The sequence below is a fragment of the Oncorhynchus masou genome, chromosome 8 (genome assembly GCF_036934945.1).
Source record: "Oncorhynchus masou masou isolate Uvic2021 chromosome 8, UVic_Omas_1.1, whole genome shotgun sequence".
Lineage (NCBI taxonomy): Eukaryota > Metazoa > Chordata > Actinopteri > Salmoniformes > Salmonidae > Oncorhynchus > Oncorhynchus masou.
This window is the reverse complement of record NC_088219.1, coordinates 11,841,487-11,861,984: the sequence shown is the minus strand read 5'-3', so window position 1 is coordinate 11,861,984 and position 20,498 is coordinate 11,841,487. Positions and strand designations below refer to the sequence as shown.

Here is a 20,498-nt window from a genome sequence, read left to right as displayed (position 1 = left end):
ACAATATTTTTGTTTATGGAAAATATATTTCACAGCGGATTAGAGGGTACAATGACCCCCCCCCCCCAAAAAAAAAACAACAACAAATTGTCAAGGAAACAGGGGGCGGGGTACTGGGTTCCTACACGCCTTCACTTTAAAAGTTGTAGCCCGACATCTCTGAATATCTTCCACAACATCCAAGATACTTTTCACTTGAAAGACTACGATATTCTGTTGGACCATGTGTGGTAAGGCAAATATGTACAATTTCGTGACTATTATGATTATTAGCTAGATAACTTCGTAGCAAATAGCAGTAACTATCACAGCTGGCTAGCTCGCGGATGGGATACAGTTTATGTCAAATTGACGTCTAAAGTAATTTTTTGTTGTATTTTAGCTAACGCTAACTTTTTTCCTAACCTTAACCTGTTTCTTATAACCTGCTACGTCAATTATCCTAACGTCCTGCGTAAATTCTCCTAACCTGCTTTGAAAAGTCCATTTTTTTTAAATGATCAATTCTGCGGTTAGAGAGTATCAGCTCGACGTTCTCCTCGGGATACAGACCGTGGTTACTTCAACGACCTCCTAATGTATATAATACATCTTTATAATTGTACTGCCATTAAAATGCATTATTCATTGGTATTTGTGTACGTTTCTGCACGCATTTGCATTACTGGCCTATGTAGTTTTGTGTCATACTAACTTGACTAACATTACTAACCTTTACGTTACTAACCTCAACATTACTAAAATAATAATTAGATCATTCACTAATGTTTGGCTATTGAAAGTTCGAACAGTTTGTCATCCCGTATGTAAAACTCGACAGACCACATCCTGACTGCTCTGTTAAACACAGAGCTTTACATATGGCTGTTAGACCTGGGTCTCTGACAGGAGCGAATTTTCACGGATGAAACAGCTGCTGTCAAACTGCGACAGGCGTTGGAAATACAGTGAGCTCCAAAGGTATTGGAAACACTGACACATTTTTGTGTTGTTTTGGCTCTGTACTCCAGCACTTTGGATTTGAAATGATACAATGACGATGAGGTTAACGTGCAGACTGTCCGCATTAATATGAGGGTATAATCATCCATGTCGCGTGAATCGTTTAGAAATTACAGCACTTTCTGTAAATAGTCCACTATAGTATATAGTCCTCCCATTTTAAGGGACCAAAAGTTTTGGGACAAATTCACTTACACTGTATGTGTATTAAAGTAGCCAAAATATTAGTATTTGGTCACATATTCCTAGCACTTAATGATTACATCAAGCTTGACTCTACAAACTTGTTGGATGCATTTGTTGTTTGTTTTGGTTGTGTTTTCAGGTTATTTTGTGCCCAATGGTAAGTAATGTGGATGCTACCATGATTACAGAAAGTCCTGAATGAATGGTGAATAATGATGAGTGAGAAAGTTAGATGCACAAATATGATATATCTGATATATATGTTATGATATATATGATATATATATATATGATATATATATATATCATTATTCACAATTTATTCAGGATGATTCATAATCATGGTAGCATCCACAAGTGTTTAGAAACATTATATTCTTATTCACAATAAAAGTGACTCCAAATGACACAATACATTATTTACCATTTATTTCTATTAGGCAACAAATTAATCTGAAACAACCAAAACAAACGATTCACCCGATATGGATGAAAATACCCTCAAATTAAAGCTGTCAGTCTGCACTTTAGTCATTGTATCGTTTCAAATCATCCAAAGTGCTGGAGTACAGAGCCAAAACAACACAAAATGTATCACTGTCCCAATATTTTTGGAGCTCACTGTAGATCCAGCCCACTCATACCAACCCATTCAATGTAGCAAAGATGCAACCCCATGTATAATATAATGGTTTGAGTCTAAGACATGTAATGTGGGATACTGGCTTTTGTGAATCATGTTAGTTTGTTATTTCTTGAATATAACACTTTTGTTCTTGTTGAAAAATAAAACAACTTGTACCTTTTATTTCTTGCAGGAATTTTTGCCTATCTGAACTACAGAGTGCCACGGACAAGGAAGGAGATCTTTGACACACTGGTAAAGGGACTGCAGAGACTTGAGTACAGGGGATATGACTCTGCAGGTAATTTAAAAAAACAATGTTGTGGTCTTAGGTCTTATTTGATCACAATCATAGACGAGAGACAGTCTCCTTGAGGCCAAGGAAGATATCTTGTCTCCACATAGCCTCTTGATAAAGTCCAACAGGACACTATGGTTCAGGGTTGTAAATAATCTCAGTTAATCCAGAACTAAATTATTGTGTAATTTGATGAGATGCTCATGTTTACATAGTCTGTCCACCAGTGTTGAGTTCGAGACCACCTAAAGCGAAATTCTGACAAGAGTGACAAAGTTTGAAAAATATCTTCTATGACAGTATAGGACATTAATGTTACTAGTGAAGTAGGAAGCCCAGGTTTCAATAGGCAATAAGTTATGAATGGGTCATGAGGGAGTGTGGATATTTGGCCTGTCGAAGTGGTTTTATGAGCTGAATGAATGGGAGCTGATAATTATTATAATTGTTTTGCTCAGCTGGTCTTGGGAAGAAATTACGAGTTCTCATTGTTCGAGACCGAGTCAAGACAGAGTAAAAATGTATCTGACAGAGACAAGACAGAGTAATAAAATGTATCTGACACAGAGACAAGACCAAGTAAAAATGTATCTGACACAGAGACAAGATAGAATAATAAAATGTATCTGACACAGAGACAAGACCGAGTAAAAATGTATCTGACACAGAGACAAGACAGAGTAAAAATGTATCTGACACAGAGACAAGACAGAGTAATAAAATGTATCTGACACAGAGACAAGACAGAGTAATAAAATGTATCTGACACAGAGACAAGACAGAGTAAAAATGTATCTGACACAGAGACAAGACAGAGTAAAAATGTATCTGACACAGAGACAAGACAGAGTAAAAATGTATCTGACACAGACAAGACCGAGTAAAAATGTATCTGACACAGAGACAAGACAGAGTAATAAAATGTATCTGACACAGAGACAAGAAAGAGTAATAAAATGTATCTGACACAGAGACAAGACAGAGTAATAAAATGTATCTGACACAGAGACAAGACCGAGTAATAAAATGTATCTGACACAGAGACAAGACAGAGTAATAAAATGTATCTGACACAGAGACAAGACCGAGTAAAAATGTATCTGACACAGAGACAAGACAGAGTAATAAAATGTATCTGACACAGAGACAAGACAGAGTAAAAATGTATCTGACACAGACAAGGCTGAGACACTCACTATGTGGTCTATATTACAACACTGCCACCCACAAGAGATTATGGTTGTAATAGATTCATGTTTTTTCTGCATTTGGCTTTCAGGTGTCGGAGTGGATGGCCCTAGGAAAAATGACAATGGTGACAACGTCAACATTTGCCTGATCAAGAAGAGGGGGAAGGTCAAGGCTCTGGATGAGGAGCTCTACAGTAGGCTGAACTCTCTACTTTCCCTCGCTACTCTCCTACATTAAGCTGAACTCTCCACTCTACTCTCCCTCGCTACTCTCCTACATTAAGCTGAACTCTCTACTCTCCCTCGCTACTCTCCTACATTAAGCTGAACTCTCTACTCTCCCTCGCTACTCTCCTACATTAAGCTGAACTCTCTACTTTCCCTCGCTACTCTCCTACATTAAGCTGAACTCTCTACTCTCCCTCGCTACTCTCCTACATTAAGCTGAACTCTCCACTCTACTCTCCCTCGCTACTCTCCTACATTAAGCTGAACTCTCTACTCTCCCTCGCTACTCTCCTACATTAAGCTGAACTCTCAACTCTCCCTCGCTACTCTCCTACATTAAGCTGCACTCTCTACTTTCCCTCGCTACTCTCCTACATTAAGCAGAAATCTCTACTCTCCTACATTAAACATTAAGCTGAACTCTCTACTCTCCCTCGCTACTCTCCTACATTAAGCTGAACTCTCCACTCTACTCTCCCTCGCTACTCTCCTACATTAAGCTGAACTCTCTACTCTCCCTCACTACTCTCCTACATTAAGCTGAACTCTCTACTTTCCCTCGCTACTCTCCTACATTAAGCTGAACTCTCTACTCTCCCTCGCTACTCTCCTACATTAAGCTGAACTCTCTACTCTCTCTCGCTACTCTCCTACATTAAGCTGAACTCTCTACTCTCCCTCACTACTCTCCTACATTAAGCTGAACTCTACTCTCCCTCGCTACTCTCCTACATTAAGCTGAACTCTCTACTCTCCCTCTCTTACTCAGTTCCATACCACTCTACTTGAGTTAACTCCACGATCTTCTCCTATACTAATTTCTACTTGTTCACAGTCTAGTACTACGTATTAGACAATGCTTAGTATGTTTCTCACTGCTTCGTGCTTTAACATATTGATGTTTTAGTCTGATCGTTGATTGTGTGTGTGATCAGAGAACGACTCCATTGACCTGGACATTGAGTTGGACACACACTTTGGCATTGCTCACACCCGCTGGGCGACACATGGAGAGCCCAGCGCTGTCAACTGCCATCCACACCGCTCCGACAAGAACAATGGTAAGAACACACTCGTACTGTAGGATCACCCAGTAGATGGTGAGAATTGCTGAAGCAATGTTAGTACAGTATTAAGCGGTTTGTAAACACACTATAATGCAGTCATTCACTCAATACAAGAGAACCAGGGTACAATATAATGTGTCCCCATTGGCTTTACATTGCAGCCCCTAAAAGAGCATCTCAGTCATCTGGTTTACCATATAGAGGTCGTTAACTGACCCCTGTTGTTGCCTTCATTTAATGGGCCCTGCTTTCCTTAAGGAAGAGAAACACCGGAAAGCAGATGAAAACTTTAAAGAGAAAGGGGTCAGGGGTCATTTTTGCTAGATAATGAGATGGCTTAACTCCATGCTGTCTGATGTATTGCCTGGTGTCCTAGCCTGCCTGAGCTTTCTCCCGAGGCCTATGCAGATGTGCTTGAGTTCACCTTAGAGAGTAGCTCCATCATGATAGTAATTCATAAAGAAACCAGGATGTTCTCCTATGTCAGGGACCACCAACTAGATTCAGCCACGACTGATCTTTTTACATTCTTTGGGTGGCCAGAACATAATCATTTGTAGACCGTATATTGACCGCAATAAGCTTAAACAGATATAATATTTGAATAAAACATAATCATTTGAATCCTTGCTTACATTTGTATAGGATAACATGTCTCTCTATAATGGGTGAGAATACTTAGATTTCCAAAATTACAATCACTTGGAGCTGATTTCCTGGTCCAATATTGGGAAATAATAATAATATATTGTCTCAGAAAACTATTGGCCAAATAAAACCACCCGTGGGCCACCAGTTGTGGAACCCTGGCCTATGACATAAAACAAGAGAGACTGTGATCTTAAATACAAGCACGTTTGTGCTTCTGCATGTACATTGCTTGCTCTTTGAGGTTTTAGCCTGAGTGTCTGTAAAGCACTTTGGGACAACTGCTGATGTAAAAAGCTTTATGAATGAATAAAATGGATTGATTGTTTGAAAGACTTAATTAGAGCAGAGTAGATATTTACTTACAATAATTACACTGTAGCTATTAACCCATGTTTGACACAAGATAATGTTATGCTGTCACAGAGGAATAGGTATTCTGTGAATGCCAAATATTTCACATGTGATCTCTGTTCTTCACCTTAGAATTTGTTGTGATCCACAATGGAATCATCACTAACTACAAGGAGCTCAGGAAATACCTGGTAAGTTGTGAGAACACACAAGGCATTCCAATCTGGACATTTATTTACACACCTTGAACACATCATTGCTACTAGACCTTTGTGGGTATACAGGTGTGTACAGACATCACAAACCAGAAGAAGTGTAGTTTTACAAGTGTAAAGACCACACAGACACGCCCTTAGGCTGTTGGTCAGTAGGCCCAATAGAGATCATATATGTGGGATTTGTTTGTGGACATTAGCAAATGTTATTGACTGAAAGGACATTACAGTATTCTATTTCTGTAGTGTGGATGTATAAAGGTGTTGACGTAGAAATGGAATCGATAGAATTGGCCTCCCCATTCAAGTCAATGGTGGCATAATGGGTGTACTGGCAGCCATTGCGAGTCTACCCATTAGTTTACCAGTGAAATTACCAGGGTCAGAGTTACCAAGCCCTTTCTATGGATTCTATTTCTGTTGTTGTTGATGGGTCAGACCGTAGATTCCTGTACAGATTGTCAGTTGTTTGTTATCTACTTCACTTGCTTCGGCAATGTTAACATATGTTTCCCATGCCAATAAATCCACTTGAATTGTCCTGACTTTGCCATTCATGGTTGCGGTATGTCAGGGTCTGCGGTGCTGTTTCATTAGCCAGACTGAGCTAATAACTGAGACTGACAGTTAGGCTACATCTCTTATTTTTGTTGAGCGAAACATTGTCTGTTTTGAAGGTTGTTGTGTCTGTAACTAACAGCAGTGTTTTTTGTATACTGCGGTCAGAAATCCAAGGGGTACAAGTTTGAGTCGGAGACGGACACCGAGGTCATCCCCAAGCTGATTAAATATGTCTATGACAACAGCGAGAACGATTATGTGTCCTTCTCCACCCTGGTGGAGCGCGTCATCCAGCAGCTGGTAAGCGTCATGGAGGGGTGTGGATTCTTCTGGGAAAATCTCCGTATATGACCACACACAATTAACAGTCTTGTCTGCATGTGGTAGGGTAGTTGATTATGTTGTGACAAACAAACAATTCATTTAGGACATGTCAGCTGGGGTTTTGTGTTGCAATGTCGTCGTCGTCCCCCCGCCTTGTCTGGCCTGTTTGCTGTTTCCCTTTAACCACATCACATAATCAACAGCAGTTGTCCGTATGTAGCATCTGACCTAATGCCCTCCGCAACCTGAAAGGAAAAGGTTTTTAGGGTCTAAAAGTCCTGCTGTGTTCAGTGTGCTGGGATCTGGTTGAGTCTGGTTTTAGAAGTGGCTCTGAAAGATGACCTAATATCCTGTATATCAGCCCACCCCACCCAACTACCCCAGAAGAAAACGAAGACCTCACTCTGTAGCTTCAATAAAAGAAGGGGAAAGTTGAACAACGAGATTAGTTCTTGGCATAATTGAAAACAGACTGAATCATAAGCTGTTGTGTGTGTGTGTGTGTGTGTGTGTGTGTGTGTGTGTGTGTGTGTGTGTGTGTGTGTGTGTGTGTGTGTGTGTGTGTGTGTGTGTGTGTGTGTGTGTGTGTGTGTGTGTGTTTATTTGTTTTATATTTCTCCTCCCCTCTCAGTTTGGCCAATGAGAGAGCTTAGGGCTAGGGAGCAGAGTAATGCTTCCACAGAGAGGCCACTTATTCCTCCTACAGCCTGAGTGTGTGGAGCTCAGTTTCTCTGCCTCCCAGCGTACCCCATCTGTCTCACAGCATACCCCATCTCCTCACCTTACTGGGCCCCTGGGCTGGGGTTTAGGCAGGGGATAGAGGGAGGAGGGAGCAGAGTGGCTGGGCTCGGGTTTAGGCAGGGGATAGAGGGAAGAGGGAGCATAGTGGCTGGGCTGGGGTTTAGGCAGGGGATAGAGGGAGGAGGGAGGAGGGAGCAGAGTGGCTGGGCTCGGGTTTAGGCAGGGGATAGAGGGAAGAGGGAGCATAGTGGCTGGGCTGGGGTTTAGTCAGGGGATAGAGGGAGGAGGGAGCAGAGTGGCTGGGCTCGGGTTTAGGCAGGGGATAGAGGGAAGAGGGAGCATAGTGGCTGGGCTGGGGTTTAGGCAGGGGATAGAGGGAAGAGGGAGCATAGTGGCTGGGCTGGGGTTTAGGCAGGGGATAGAGGGAAGAGGGAGCATAGTGGCTGGGCTGGGGTTTAGGCAGGGGATAGAGGGAAGAGGGAGCATAGTGGCTGGGCTGGGGTTTAGGCAAGGGATAAAGGGTTCAGCTGATTTGCCATAGTTTCCTATCTTTTTGTCTTCTATCGCTTTCCTTTGACTGATGTCTATTGGGTTTAGCCAGTCTAGGGACTGATGTCGGACATGAGTGCAGGCTATGAAGTTTAAACATTATAGTGCATCTGACTGTTGTTGATGACTCATTGTGTCAATATCATCCTGTCCTAAATGAGATCATATTGGATGTGAATTCACTGAGGTCTACAGGATGTCATTTCTGACACCGCTAACTTGCTGTACTCCTTTTGTCTCTTCTCTCCAAGGAAGGGGCTTTTGCTCTGGTTTTCAAAAGCATCCACTTCCCGGGGGAAGCTGTAGCCACCAGGTCAGTATGATCCCTCTGACTGACATTTCTCTACTCGACGCCATCACTTCTACCTCACACGTTCGCCCAGCCTACCAGAACACTTTACCTTCCATTATAGATTGACCCCCTTTCTGACCTCTAACCCTGTTGCTGATCTCAAGTGTTGCATAATATCCTGTAGAACTGTCACTAAGCGCAAAGTTCCGTGGAAGCCCATGAATCAGGGAATCTGATCCTGTTTCAAAGAGTTCTGTTACCACATGCCCACTATGATGCAATGTTCTGGTTTAGGTGAAACGGTAAAGTCAGGTATGAACAAGGCATGATGTTTGTGTAAGAAACCTATACAAGTTTTTGTCATCCTTTTTATCAGCATAATGTTAACTGTATACCTGTAAAAGTGGCACATTATGCACAGTAAGCAACACTGTTCACTGTGTGTCTGTCTGTCTGTCTGTCTGTCTGTCTGTCTGTCTGTCTGTCTGTCTGTCTGTGTGCAAACTAGTGGTTATGTGTGTTTTGTGTCCTTTAAGATTTCTCCTCCACTCTCAGTTTTCAAATGAGAGAGCTCAATGGGCTAAGGACCAGAGTGGAGCTTTTCCAGAGAGGGCTCTTAACCACTGAGTGTAGTTTACTGTCTCTTGTCAGAGTTGCTTTCCAGGGGAAAGAATGGTTACAATTAAGTCATTATACAAGTGTTTGTAGTTCCTCACCTCCTCCATTAAACAATGCCCTCCTTCATGGTATTGTTGCTTGATATTGCCGCCTTTCCTTCCAGTTCTCTGCTGCCAATGACTGGAATGAATTGCAAAAATCACTGAAGCTGCTCTTATATCTCCCTCTCTAACTTTAAGCATCAGAATTTCTGCAGGCCCACGCCACTGGTCACACCATAAAGATTTCAGGGTATTATAATGAACAAAACAAGTGATTGTACAATCCTGGTATTGAGTTGAGTGATGTTTGTGGTGTGTGGGATGCTGTTGGCCTGTCTTTATAGTTGAGTGAACGGATGTGGTCTACTCTGTGGGAGAAAGTGGAGGGTGTGTTATGACTGCCTTTGTCTATTCTAAGAGAGCTTGTCTCAGACAGTGGTTTGATTTGGCCCAAAAAATGTAGGTCTAGTTCATACCAGTTTCTCACATTGGTTCAATCGCTCATTCCAGCCGCAGCCTCTATCTCATTCCAGCCTCAGCCTCTAATGGCCTCTGTCACTGTCATCCTGCCTTAGGAGAGGAAGTCCTCTGCTGATAGGCGTGAGGAGCAAGTATGAGCTGTCTATGGAACAGATTCCTATTCAGTACAACAGTACTGGTGAGTCCCTTTTTTCTCTCTGGGTGCCTCTGGAAACTAGGCCAGCTGTTGGCAGACAACTCTTGATGGCGCCAACTGAAACTTTTAGTCCTGGTGTTTTTAAGTATTCTCCTTTATAATTTGTAATACCCCTGTTGTGTACTGTAGCTGTAATGAGCATGTGGAGTTGTAGGTTGGGATTTGTGACCGAAGTTGCTTGTGCAATCTCGTCTGTATAGGTAAAGTGCTGTTTGTCATCAAGCAGAGCACTTAGCTTGACATTTTTATGAATTCATGTCAACTTCAGCTCTCAACTTTCTTGTGCTCGGGAACCATGCTTTTGATAAATCTGTTTTCATTTAGCTGAAAATAAACATGACTAATTTGAAATGAAGTGTAATATTAAGGAGGTGAAAAGGGAAACTTACCAAAGACAAAATGTTAAGAACACCCTTTCACCTTTTGGGTGAGCCTAAATAATATCTGTCTGTAATGTTTAGTGTCAATTACATTTCAAAAGGTTTAGTAATGAGTTATGTTATACGCTGTTATACAACTGAAGTTCCTTCTGGAAAAATACATTCTGTTCTATTATGTATGACCCCGTCTGCTTTCCAGGTCACTTTATAGAAGGCATCCAGCAGAGGAACTTCAGGAACAGGGTGGACAGCACCGTAGCCTTGCACTCAGTCAGTGACAGGAAGGCAGTGGAGTTCTTCTTTGCTTCTGATGCCAGGTGAGAGCCACGAGAACATGAATGGCCCCTCAACTGGATAACTAACCCCAGATGTAATTCATGTAGCTCTTCCAGTTCAATACTGATTGTGTTCTACACTCCTATCTACTGGCCGGCAACTGTCATTACATGTACTTATTCATGTACTGTATATTACTGCTATGTTCCTTACACACTCTTATGGGGGGGAAAAAAACATATCTCTGTCCTTCCTGCTTCACCCCTAGTGCTATCATTGAACACACCAACAAGGTGATCTACCTGCGGGATGATGACATAGCAGCGGTGGCCCAGGGCAAGCTGTCCCTACACCGTATGAGCCGCTGTGCCGGGGAGGACCCTAACCGGGCCATCCAGACCCTACAGATGGAGCTGCAGCAGATCATGAAAGGTCAGGGGTCATCACAACACACAGTCACACACTGATAACAAGAGCCCTGTAATTTAGAGAGTTGGAACTTTGAGGTTTCTGATGCATTGACATGATACTACAACATTCTATGGCAGCCATTTTAGTGGCCCGTTAACATGACATGGGGAATAGTTCAACTATGTTATGGATTGTCTAGAATTAGAACACAATTCGACATTCTGAGAGTTAGCGCCACCCCTCTAAATACATGGCTCTGCTGATAACCAATCAGTGTAAAGTAGATACGGCCAGGGTTATGCAGAGGTGTTGGGATAGTTAGAATTGTTAAGCACTTATTAGCTATGTGCAGTTTTCAGAAATGAGTGAGAGCCTGATGCAGTCTTCTTTCACTTGGAGTCTGTCTGTATTCCTGGGTGATCTGTTCTTGGGGTTGGTATTGATGCATAACATGGATGTTTATATTTACATATTCTTATTCATCCCTTTACATTTGTGTGTCTTTGTGTGTGTGTGTGTGTATAAGGTAGTTATTGTGAATGTGTTAGATTTTACTGCATAGTCAGAACTAGAAGCACAAGCATTTCGCTACACTTGCATTGACATCTGCTAACCATGTGTATGTGACCAATAGAATTTGATTTGATTTGGATGTTGACTCACAGGGAACTTCAAAGCCTTCATGCAGAAGGAGATTTTTGAGCAGCCAGAGTCTGTCTTCAACACCATGAGAGGAAGGATCTGTTTTGAAACTAACACAGGTATGGCATAGTCTGAAATCCACTCAATGTACTCCGTGTGATGCTAAACATGACGACGAGTGGCAAGGAGTAGAATGTTAACTCAAACAGACTGGTACCCAGGTTAGGTATGGCACACACAGTACCCCAAACAGATAACTTTAGAAATAGATCCGTAGCTGAAGATCAGAAATGCATCTTGTTTTGTGTCAGAGATGTGCTTTTGATCACCAGTGGTCCTGGGGGGGCTGAAAGACCATTTGAAGGAGATCAGGCGCTGTAGACGCCTCATCCTGATTGGCTGTGGAACCAGTTTCCATGCTGGAGTGGCGGTGAGTGCTAAACGGGTTGGGGGGGGGTTATGATGGACATTTGGTTGTTGACTGAGTGGGAGATTCACTAATTGACACTTGTGTGGGTGTAACGATAAAGATTCTGTATGGGTCTTGGTCCTGTATTGCTCAGTTGGAGCGGGACACTAATCCGGATGCATATAAGAAATCCCGCTACGACCTTCGACGAGCCATCAAATAGGCAAAGCGTCAATACAGGACTAAGATCAAATGTAATTCCCTGCAATAATGTGTTATCATTTACATACTGTGTCACGTTTATTTTGTCTAAGTATGCCTCTTTCAGACAACAACAACAAAACTTTGACTTGACATAATTCTTCTTCTTTTTGGCAGTTCTTACTTTCACTACTAGAGGGGGATTGGACAATTTCTGGGGGATCTGCACTCCCAAAGTTGTTGACTGTTTTTGTGCTTGCCAGTTAGCTAGCAGTTCTCAGCTGTTAGCAGCCAATGGCTAGCAGTTTGTTACTGGCGATTTAAAAACGGATGATTGCCGTCATTTCTTCAAGTCATTATTGAATGTACCAAATCAAGCCGTTGCCCGACCATTAAAAGGGACAGGCGGCTATTTGAGACTCTGCGTTTTCATTGAAGTTTTACGGGGTGCGGCTGCTCGGCCATGGAAACCCATTTCATGATGCTCCAGACGAACAGTTCCAATGTTGTCGTTGCTTCCAGAGTCAGTTTGGAACAGTGAGTGTTGCAACCGAGGACAGACGGTTTTTATGCGGTACGTGCTTCAGCACTCGGCGGTCCCGTTCTGTGAGCTTGTGTGGCCTACCACTTCGCGGCTGAGCCGTTGTTGCTCTTAGACATTTCCACTTCACAATAACAGCACTTACAGTTGGCAGCTCTAGCGGGCAGAAATTTGATGAACTAACTTGTTTGAAAGGTGGCGTCCTATGAAAGTCACTGAGCTCTTCAGTAAGGCCATTCTACTGCCAATGTTTGTCTATGGAGATTGAATGGATGTGTGCTCGATTTTATACATTGGCCAGCGATGGGTTTGGCTGAAATAGCTGAATCTACTAATTTGAAGGAGTGTCCACATACACTATATATACACAAAAGTATTTAGCTAATACCCGTGTATATAGCCAAGTTATCTTTACTTATTGTGTATTTATTCCTTGTGTCTCTATTTTTCTCTCTGCATTGTTTGGAATGTCCCGTATGTTAGCATTTCACTGTTAGTCTACACCTGTTGTTTTTACCAAGCATGTGACAAATAAAATGTGTATTTTATTTGGTAGAGCATGGCGCTTGCAACATCAGGATTGTGGTTCGATTCCAGAGACCCACCCAAAACATAAAAAATGTACGCACACTTCACTGTGGGTCGTTTTGGATTAAAAGCATCTGCGAAATGGCTTATTTAAGAAAAAAGACTCAAAATAGTCCAGACTCCAGGCTGAACAGTCGGTTGTTCAGAGATGAAGAATAGAGTGGTTGATGATACCCTTCCTTGATGCCTCTAGACCAGACAGATTCTGGAGGAGTTGACTGAACTGCCTGTGATGGTGGAACTGGCCTCTGATTTCCTGGACCGCATCACTCCTGTCTTTAGAGATGACGTCTGCTTCTTCATCAGCCAGTCTGGTACGTGAGACTGCACATTATCTGGTCAGATATGGTGATCGATTGTGCTTTGTTTCACAAGACGCTATGACTCCACCTCCTTCCAGGTGAGACAGCAGACACCCTGATGACGCTGCGTTACTGTCAGGGCCGCGGAGCTCTGACGGTGGGCATCACCAACACAGTGGGCAGCTCCATCTCCAGGGAGACAGACTGTGGCGTTCACATCAACGCTGGCCCTGAAATCGGCGTGGCCAGCACCAAGGTACACTACCACCACCACCACACTGCTGTCTGTTCACAGGGAAGCCTCAGTTAATGTGAGCTCAGTGGTGTTGTACTGAGCACGGCAACTATATTGATATCAGGATTCACATGTGTACCTAGGTTGAGATTTGGAGGAGATGGTGTACTGTGTTTATGCAAGTGCCTCATATACTAGTGTTTGTGCATGACTGCTCACAGTGCCCCATGCTTTCTCCAGGCATACACCAGCCAGTTTGTGGCCCTCACCATGTTTGGTTTGATGATGAGTGAGGACAGAATCTCCCTGCAGAAGAGGAGACTGGAGATCATCAACGGATTGAGGATGCTGCCAGGTCAGCCTGACTCTCTGTGCCTCTCGTTACCCCTCCCCCCCCAACCTCTAGCCATCCCTGTCATTTTACACTCCTTATCTGTCTACCTCCAATGCATTCCCTCACTGTGACATCCTTGTGAGCTAATGCAGAATATGTCTGGTGTTCCTCTCCTCAGGGTTGATTAAGGAGGTTCTGACTCTGGACGACCAGATCAAAAACATTGCAAGCGAGCTGTACCAGCAGAGGTCCCTGCTGGTTATGGGCCGTGGATACAACTACGCCACCTGTATGGAGGGGGCACTGGTGAACACTGAAACTACTCTTCATGCAGGGCTCTCCAACCCTGTTCCTGGAGAGCTACCTTCTTTAGGTTTTTGCTCCAACCATGTTCCTGGAGAGATATCCTCCTGTAGGTTTTAACTCCAACCCTGTTCCTGGAGAGATATCCTCCTGTAGGTTTTAACTCCAACCCTGTTCCTGGAGAGATATCCTCCTGTAGGTTTTAACTCCAACCCTGTTCCTGGAGAGATATCCTCCTGTAGGTTTTAACTCCAACCCTGTTCCTGGAGAGATGCCCTCCCATGTGGTCTAGTGGATCTTTGTGGTGGGCTGGGCGCCTGCAGGCTGACTTTGGTCGTCAGTTGAACTCTGTTTCCTCCGACACGGTGCGGCTGGCTTCCGGGTTAAGCGAGCGGGTGTTAAGAAGCGCGGTTTGGCGGTAATGTTTTGGAGGACACACGACTCGACCTTTGACTCCCGAGCACGTTGGGGAGTTGCTGCGATGAGACGAGATCGAAAAAGGGGGTAAAAAAAGAACCACAAAAAAAAGAGAACGGTAAGCTCTCCAAGAACAGGGCTGGAGTTAACCAACAGGAGGGTAGCTCTCCAAGAACAGGGCTGGAGTTAACCAACAGGAGGGTAGCTCTCCAAGAACAGGGCTGGAGTTAACCAACAGGAGGGTAGCTCTCCAAGAACAGGGCTGGAGTTAACCAACAGGAGGGTAGCTCTCCAAGAACAGGGCTGGAGTTAACCAACAGGAGGGTAGCTCTCCAAGAACAGGGCTGGAGTTAACCATCAGGAGGGTAGCTCTCCAAGAACAGGGCTGGAGTTAACCAACAGGAGGGTAGCTCTCCAAGAACAGGGCTGGAGTTAACCAACAGGAGGGTAGCTCTCCAAGAACAGGGCTGGAGTTAACCAACAGGAGGGTAGCTCTCCAAGAACAGGGCTGGAGTTAACCAACAGGAGGGTAGCTCTCCAAGAACAGGGCTGGAGTTAACCAACAGGAGGGTAGCTCTCCAAGAACAGGGCTGGAGTTAACCAACAGGAGCTCTCCAAGAACAGGGCTGGAGTTAACCAACAGGAGGGTCTCCAAGAACAGGGTTGGAGTTAACCAACAGGAGGGTAGCTCTCCAAGAACAGGGCTGGAGTTAACCAACAGGAGGGTAGCTCTCCAAGAACAGGGCTGGAGTTAACCAACAGGAGGGTAGCTCTCCAAGAACAGGGCTGGAGTTAACCAACAGGAGGGTAGCTCTCCAAGAACAGGGCTGGAGTTAACCAACAGGAGGGTAGCTCTCCAAGAACAGGGCTGGAGTTAACCAACAGGAGGGTAGCTCTCCAAGAACAGGGCTGGAGTTAACCAACAGGAGGGTAGCTCTCCAAGAACAGGGCTGGAGTTAACCAACAGGAGGGTAGCTCTCCAAGAACAGGGCTGGAGTTAACCAACAGGAGGGTAGCTCTCCAAGAACAGGGCTGGAGTTAACCAACAGGAGGGTAGCTCTCCAAGAACAGGGCTGGAGTTAACCAACAGGAGGGTAGCTCTCCAAGAACAGGGCTGGAGTTAACCAACAGGAGGGTAGCTCTCCAAGAACAGGGCTGAGTTAACCAACAGGAGGGTAGCTCTCCAAGAACAGGGCTGGAGTTAACCAACAGGAGGGTAGCTCTCCAAGAACAGGGCTGGAGTTAACCAACAGGAGGGTAGCTCTCCAAGAACAGGGCTGGAGTTAACCAACAGGAGGGTAGCTCTCCAAGAACAGGGCTGGAGTTAACCAACAGGAGGGTAGCTCTCCAAGAACAGGGCTGGAGTTAACCAACAGGAGGGTAGCTCTCCAAGAACAGGGCTGGAGTTAACCAACAGGAGGGTAGCTCTCCAAGAACAGGGCTGGAGTTAACCAACAGGAGGGTAGCTCTCCAAGAACAGGGCTGGAGTTAACCAACAGGAGGGTAGCTCTCCAAGAACAGGGCTGGAGTTAACCAACAGGAGGGTAGCTCTCCAAGAACAGGGTTGGAGTTAACCAACAGGAGGGTAGCTCTCCAAGAACAGGGCTGGAGTTAACCAACAGGAGGGTAGCTCTCCAAGAACAGGGCTGGAGTTAACCAACAGGAGGGTAGCTCTCCAAGAACAGGGCTGGAGTTAACCAACAGGAGGGTAGCTCTCCAAGAACAGGGTTGGAGTTAACCAACAGGAGGGTAGCTCTCCAAGAACAGGGCTGGAGTTAACCAACAGGAGGGTAGCTCTCCAGGAACAGGGTTGGAGTTAACCAACAGGAGGGTAGCTCTCCAGGGACAGGGTTGGAGTTAAAACCAACAGGAGGATAGCTCTCCAGGAACAGAGTTGGAGAGCCTCGGGGTAGAGAGCTCCCGAGTGGCGCAGTGGTCTAAGGCACTGCATCCAGGCTGTATCACAACCGGCTGTGATTAGGAGTCCCATAGGGCGGTTCACAATTGGCCCAGCGTTGTCCGGGTTTGGCTGGTATAGGCCGTTGTTGTAAATAAGAGTTTGTTCTTAACTGATTTGCCTAATTAAATACAAAAATGTCAAATAACTCTCAGGAGGACTAGATGGCTTATTGACTTTCATTCTATTATTTTCCTGTTACAGAAAATCAAAGAGATCACGTACATGCACTCAGAGGGCATCCTGGCTGGGGAGCTGAAGCACGGTCCCCTGGCTCTCATCGACAAACACATGCCTGTCATTATGATCATCATGAAAGACGCCTGCTACACCAAGTGTCACAACGCTCTGCAGCAGGTCACAGCACGCCAGGTGAGACACACACACACACACAGAGGAAGTGGGACTCTCTCTCTCTCTGACTTTGACATTCAGTAGCTTTTGTACACCCTGGTATTCAAAAATAATTCACCTGAGGGAATATCACAATGGACAGAATAGTTTAATGATTATATCATTATTGATGCTGTTTTCCCCCTTCCTGTCAGGGGCGGCCCATTATCCTGTGTTGCCAGGACGACCCTGAGATCACTAAGAATGCTTACAAGACCATTGAGTTGCCACAGACAGTGGACTGCCTTCAGGGCGTCCTCAGTGTCATTCCTCTCCAGCTCATGTCCTTCCACTTGGCTGTGCTCCGAGGATACGATGTAAGTCACCAGGCCCCAATGATCCTCTGTTACAGCCGACAGCAGTCATAGTATGTGTTGTGTCTGAGGGTGATTTTAAAAAGCTGTGTGCGTGCTCTGTGTGCGTGCTCTGTGTCTGTGTGCGTGCTCTGTGTCTGTGTGCGTGCTCTGTGTCTGTGTGCGTGCGTGCTCTATGTCTGTGTGCGTGCCCTGTGTCTGCTCTTTGTCTGTGCTCTGTGTCTGCGTGCTCTGTGTCTGCGTGCTCTATGTCTGTGTGCGTGCTCTGTCTGCGTGCTCTGTGTCTGCGTGCTCTATGTCTGTGTGCGTGCTCTGTGTCTGCGTGCTCTGTGTCTGCGTGCTCTATGTCTGTGTGCGTGCTCTGTCTGCGTGCTCTATGTCTGTGTGCGTGCTCTGTCTGCGTGCTCTGTGTCTGCGTGCTCTGTGTCTGTGTGCGTGTGCGAGACCTTAACACTAATGTTGATTTTCTTTTCGTCTTCTCAGGTGGACTGCCCCAGGAACCTAGCCAAGTCTGTGACAGTGGAGTAACTACTAGTTTCAAACCAATCAAAATACCATAGTGCAGTCAGGCGTGTCTTTCTCTGTACTTTGTGTGTACTTTGTGTGTACTGTGTGTGTTGGCAGGTACTGAATGTGTAATTTTAACTGGGTATTTATCAGGGTTTGGGTCAATTTGAATTGAAGGCATTCAGGAAGTAAACTGAAATTCCAATTCAATTATTGAGAAAATGTATTTTCAATTACTTCAATCAACTTAAAAGGAAAACCTATTTAAAAATGTTGGGATTTTCAATTAAAATCCTGAATTTACTGACTTCAATTTAAATTGACCCCAACCCTGGTATTTATGGTAGACGTTAAACTCTAAAGAGTTGTCATGACTCTTGTGGTGTGCTGGAGTTCTATCAGTGAGTTAAATTCAATGACGTTTACTCAATAAGTGCCTTGTGAATGTTTAATTTTAATTTTATTTTTTATATATACATAAGGAAGGGACATCTATATTCTATTCTGTTTACTGCTCGGCACTGAAGCAAAGGAACAATGTCATAGCCTATTGTTTACATTTAGTCTCGAAATGTTTACGGTTGTGCAATACGTAGACTGACAAGGACTAAAGTGTCTTGGTGTTTGTTTGTAATAGCTCGCACATCATTTAATATGCATGATGCCTACTATACCTTTTTAAACAGTGAAGCAACAGTTGAATCTTACCATTACAGAAGGTAGAGAGATAATATGACAATTATGTATTCCAACTCTCTATCCCTTCCTGTATTTGTTTGAGCCAAAGAGAAAACAAGCAAAGGACTGTTGGCTATATGGACAATTTCTCGTTTGATATCCTCTTTACAACGGGAAAATATATGAGTACTTTGAGGCTGTTACTGTATAACGCCCTTATCATATGCAAATGATTTTAGACCAAACGCGTGTACATGTACATTGCGATATATGTTTAAAATTGTAGATATTTATTGTATTTTATATCTGATTATTAGTCTTACATGTCTAATTTTGAATAGGCCAGATTATGTCCCCTAATCTTTGACTATGTATATTATTATTATTATTATTTTTTAATACAATTATTTTTTACCCTTTATGTTTGTGTGTATGGTTTCCAGATCATATAGTGCTAGCTGAATGAAGAGCAATATTCTCTTGATTTGATTTAAGCTATATAAATACAGTACCAGTCAAAAGTTTGGGGACACCTATTCATTCCCAGAGTTATATATATACATATTTTTTTTACATTGTAGAATAATAGTGAAGACATCAAAACTATAAAGTAACACATATGGAATCATGTATTAACTCAGTGTTAAACAAATCAAAATATATTTTAAGATTCTTCAAAGTAGCCACCCTTTGCCTTGATGACAGCTTTGCACACTCTTGGCATTCTCTCAACCAGCTTCACCTGGAATGCTTTTCCAACAGTCTTGAAGGAGTTCCCACATATGCTGAGCACTTGTTGGATAGTTTTCCTTCACTCGGCAGTCCAACTCATCCCAAACCATATCAATTGGTTTGAGGTTGGTTGATTGTGGAGGCCAGGTCATCTGATGTAGCACTCCATCACTCTCTTTCTTGGTCAAACAGCCCTTACACAGCCTGAAGGTGTTGGGTCATTGTCCTGTTGAAAAACAAATGATAGTCCCCCTAAGCGTGAACCAGATGGGATGGCGTATCGCTGCAGAATACTGTGGTAGCCATGCTGGTTAAGTGTGCCTTGAATTCTAAATAAATCACTGAGTGTCACTAGCAAAGCACCATCACACCTCCTTCTCCATGCTTCACGGTGGGAACCACACAAGTGGAGATCATCCGTTTACCTACTCTGCGTCTTACAAAGACATGGTGGTTGTAACCAAAAATCTCAAATTTGGACTCAACAGACCAAAGGACAGATTTTCACCAGTCTAATGTCCATTACTTGTGTTTATTGGCCGAAGCAAGTCTCTTAGTAATGTCCTTTAGTAGCAATTCGACCATGAAGGCCTGATTTACGCTGATCTCCTCTGAACAGTTGTTGAGATGTGTCTGTTACTTGAACTCTGTGAAGTATTTATTTGGGCTGCAAACTTAGGTGTCAGTGTGTTTTATTTTAAAATCTTTAGTGTGCAACTTGAAGTGTTTACAAGAATGATGGATGTTAACCCTGGATTTCAAATGCTATATATTGGCCACTGAGAGGATTTGAAGCCACCTGTTGGCCATAATGACACCCCCCAGTAGGAGCAGTCCACCATAGGAATGAATGGAATTCTATGGTATTTCAATTAATTGTTTTAAGGACAAAATTACAAGTATTGAAGTATTTTTGTTGTTGTAGTGAGGACAGTAACATTAGTAATCTTCAGAAATTATATATTAAGGAAACGTTCATCTTTTTATTTTGTATGTTTAGCTCACATAATATAATTTAAAAGTATGCATTCGTGTCTGTAATAGAACAAAGGTGGCAAAAATGAATGTAGACATTAATATATGCATTTCTAGAGCTTCCAAAATATTTTTTTTACAACGGTGAGTGAGTGCCAAGATGGACGCGCGGAGAATATTTATACATTTTTATTTAACCTTTATTTAACTAGGCAAGTCACGTATATGTAACTCAATGGTTCGCAATCGCAGACAGCATCATATATTTTGGCACTGTTGTTTGTGTGA

The 20,498-nt window shown here is 43.5% G+C and overlaps 1 protein-coding gene across 1 annotated transcript; it reads left to right on the top strand.

Annotated features, from left to right (window-relative positions):
• Positions 1-130: 130 nt before the first annotated feature.
• On the top strand, positions 131-18,924 carry LOC135544089 (glutamine--fructose-6-phosphate aminotransferase [isomerizing] 2-like). Its single transcript, XM_064971468.1, has 19 exons — positions 131-230; positions 2,007-2,114; positions 3,391-3,495; positions 4,465-4,590; positions 5,731-5,789; positions 6,540-6,674; positions 8,240-8,301; positions 9,515-9,597; positions 10,195-10,312; positions 10,540-10,703; positions 11,348-11,443; positions 11,657-11,754; positions 13,257-13,377; positions 13,464-13,621; positions 13,841-13,955; positions 14,113-14,240; positions 16,816-16,983; positions 17,160-17,321; positions 17,802-18,924. The coding sequence occupies exons 1-19, from the start codon at positions 224-226 to the stop codon at positions 17,844-17,846; spliced, it is 2,058 nt and encodes a 685-aa protein (XP_064827540.1). The 5' UTR covers positions 131-223; the 3' UTR covers positions 17,847-18,924.
• The last annotated feature ends 1,574 nt before the right edge of the window (positions 18,925-20,498 follow it).

Coding starts and splice junctions, on each gene's coding strand:
- LOC135544089 (XM_064971468.1), top strand. Junction 4,591..5,730: donor CCGCTCCGACAAGAACAATG/GTAAGAACACAC, acceptor TCTTCACCTTAG/AATTTGTTGTGATCCACAAT. Junction 6,675..8,239: donor AGCGCGTCATCCAGCAGCTG/GTAAGCGTCATG, acceptor CTTCTCTCCAAG/GAAGGGGCTTTTGCTCTGGT.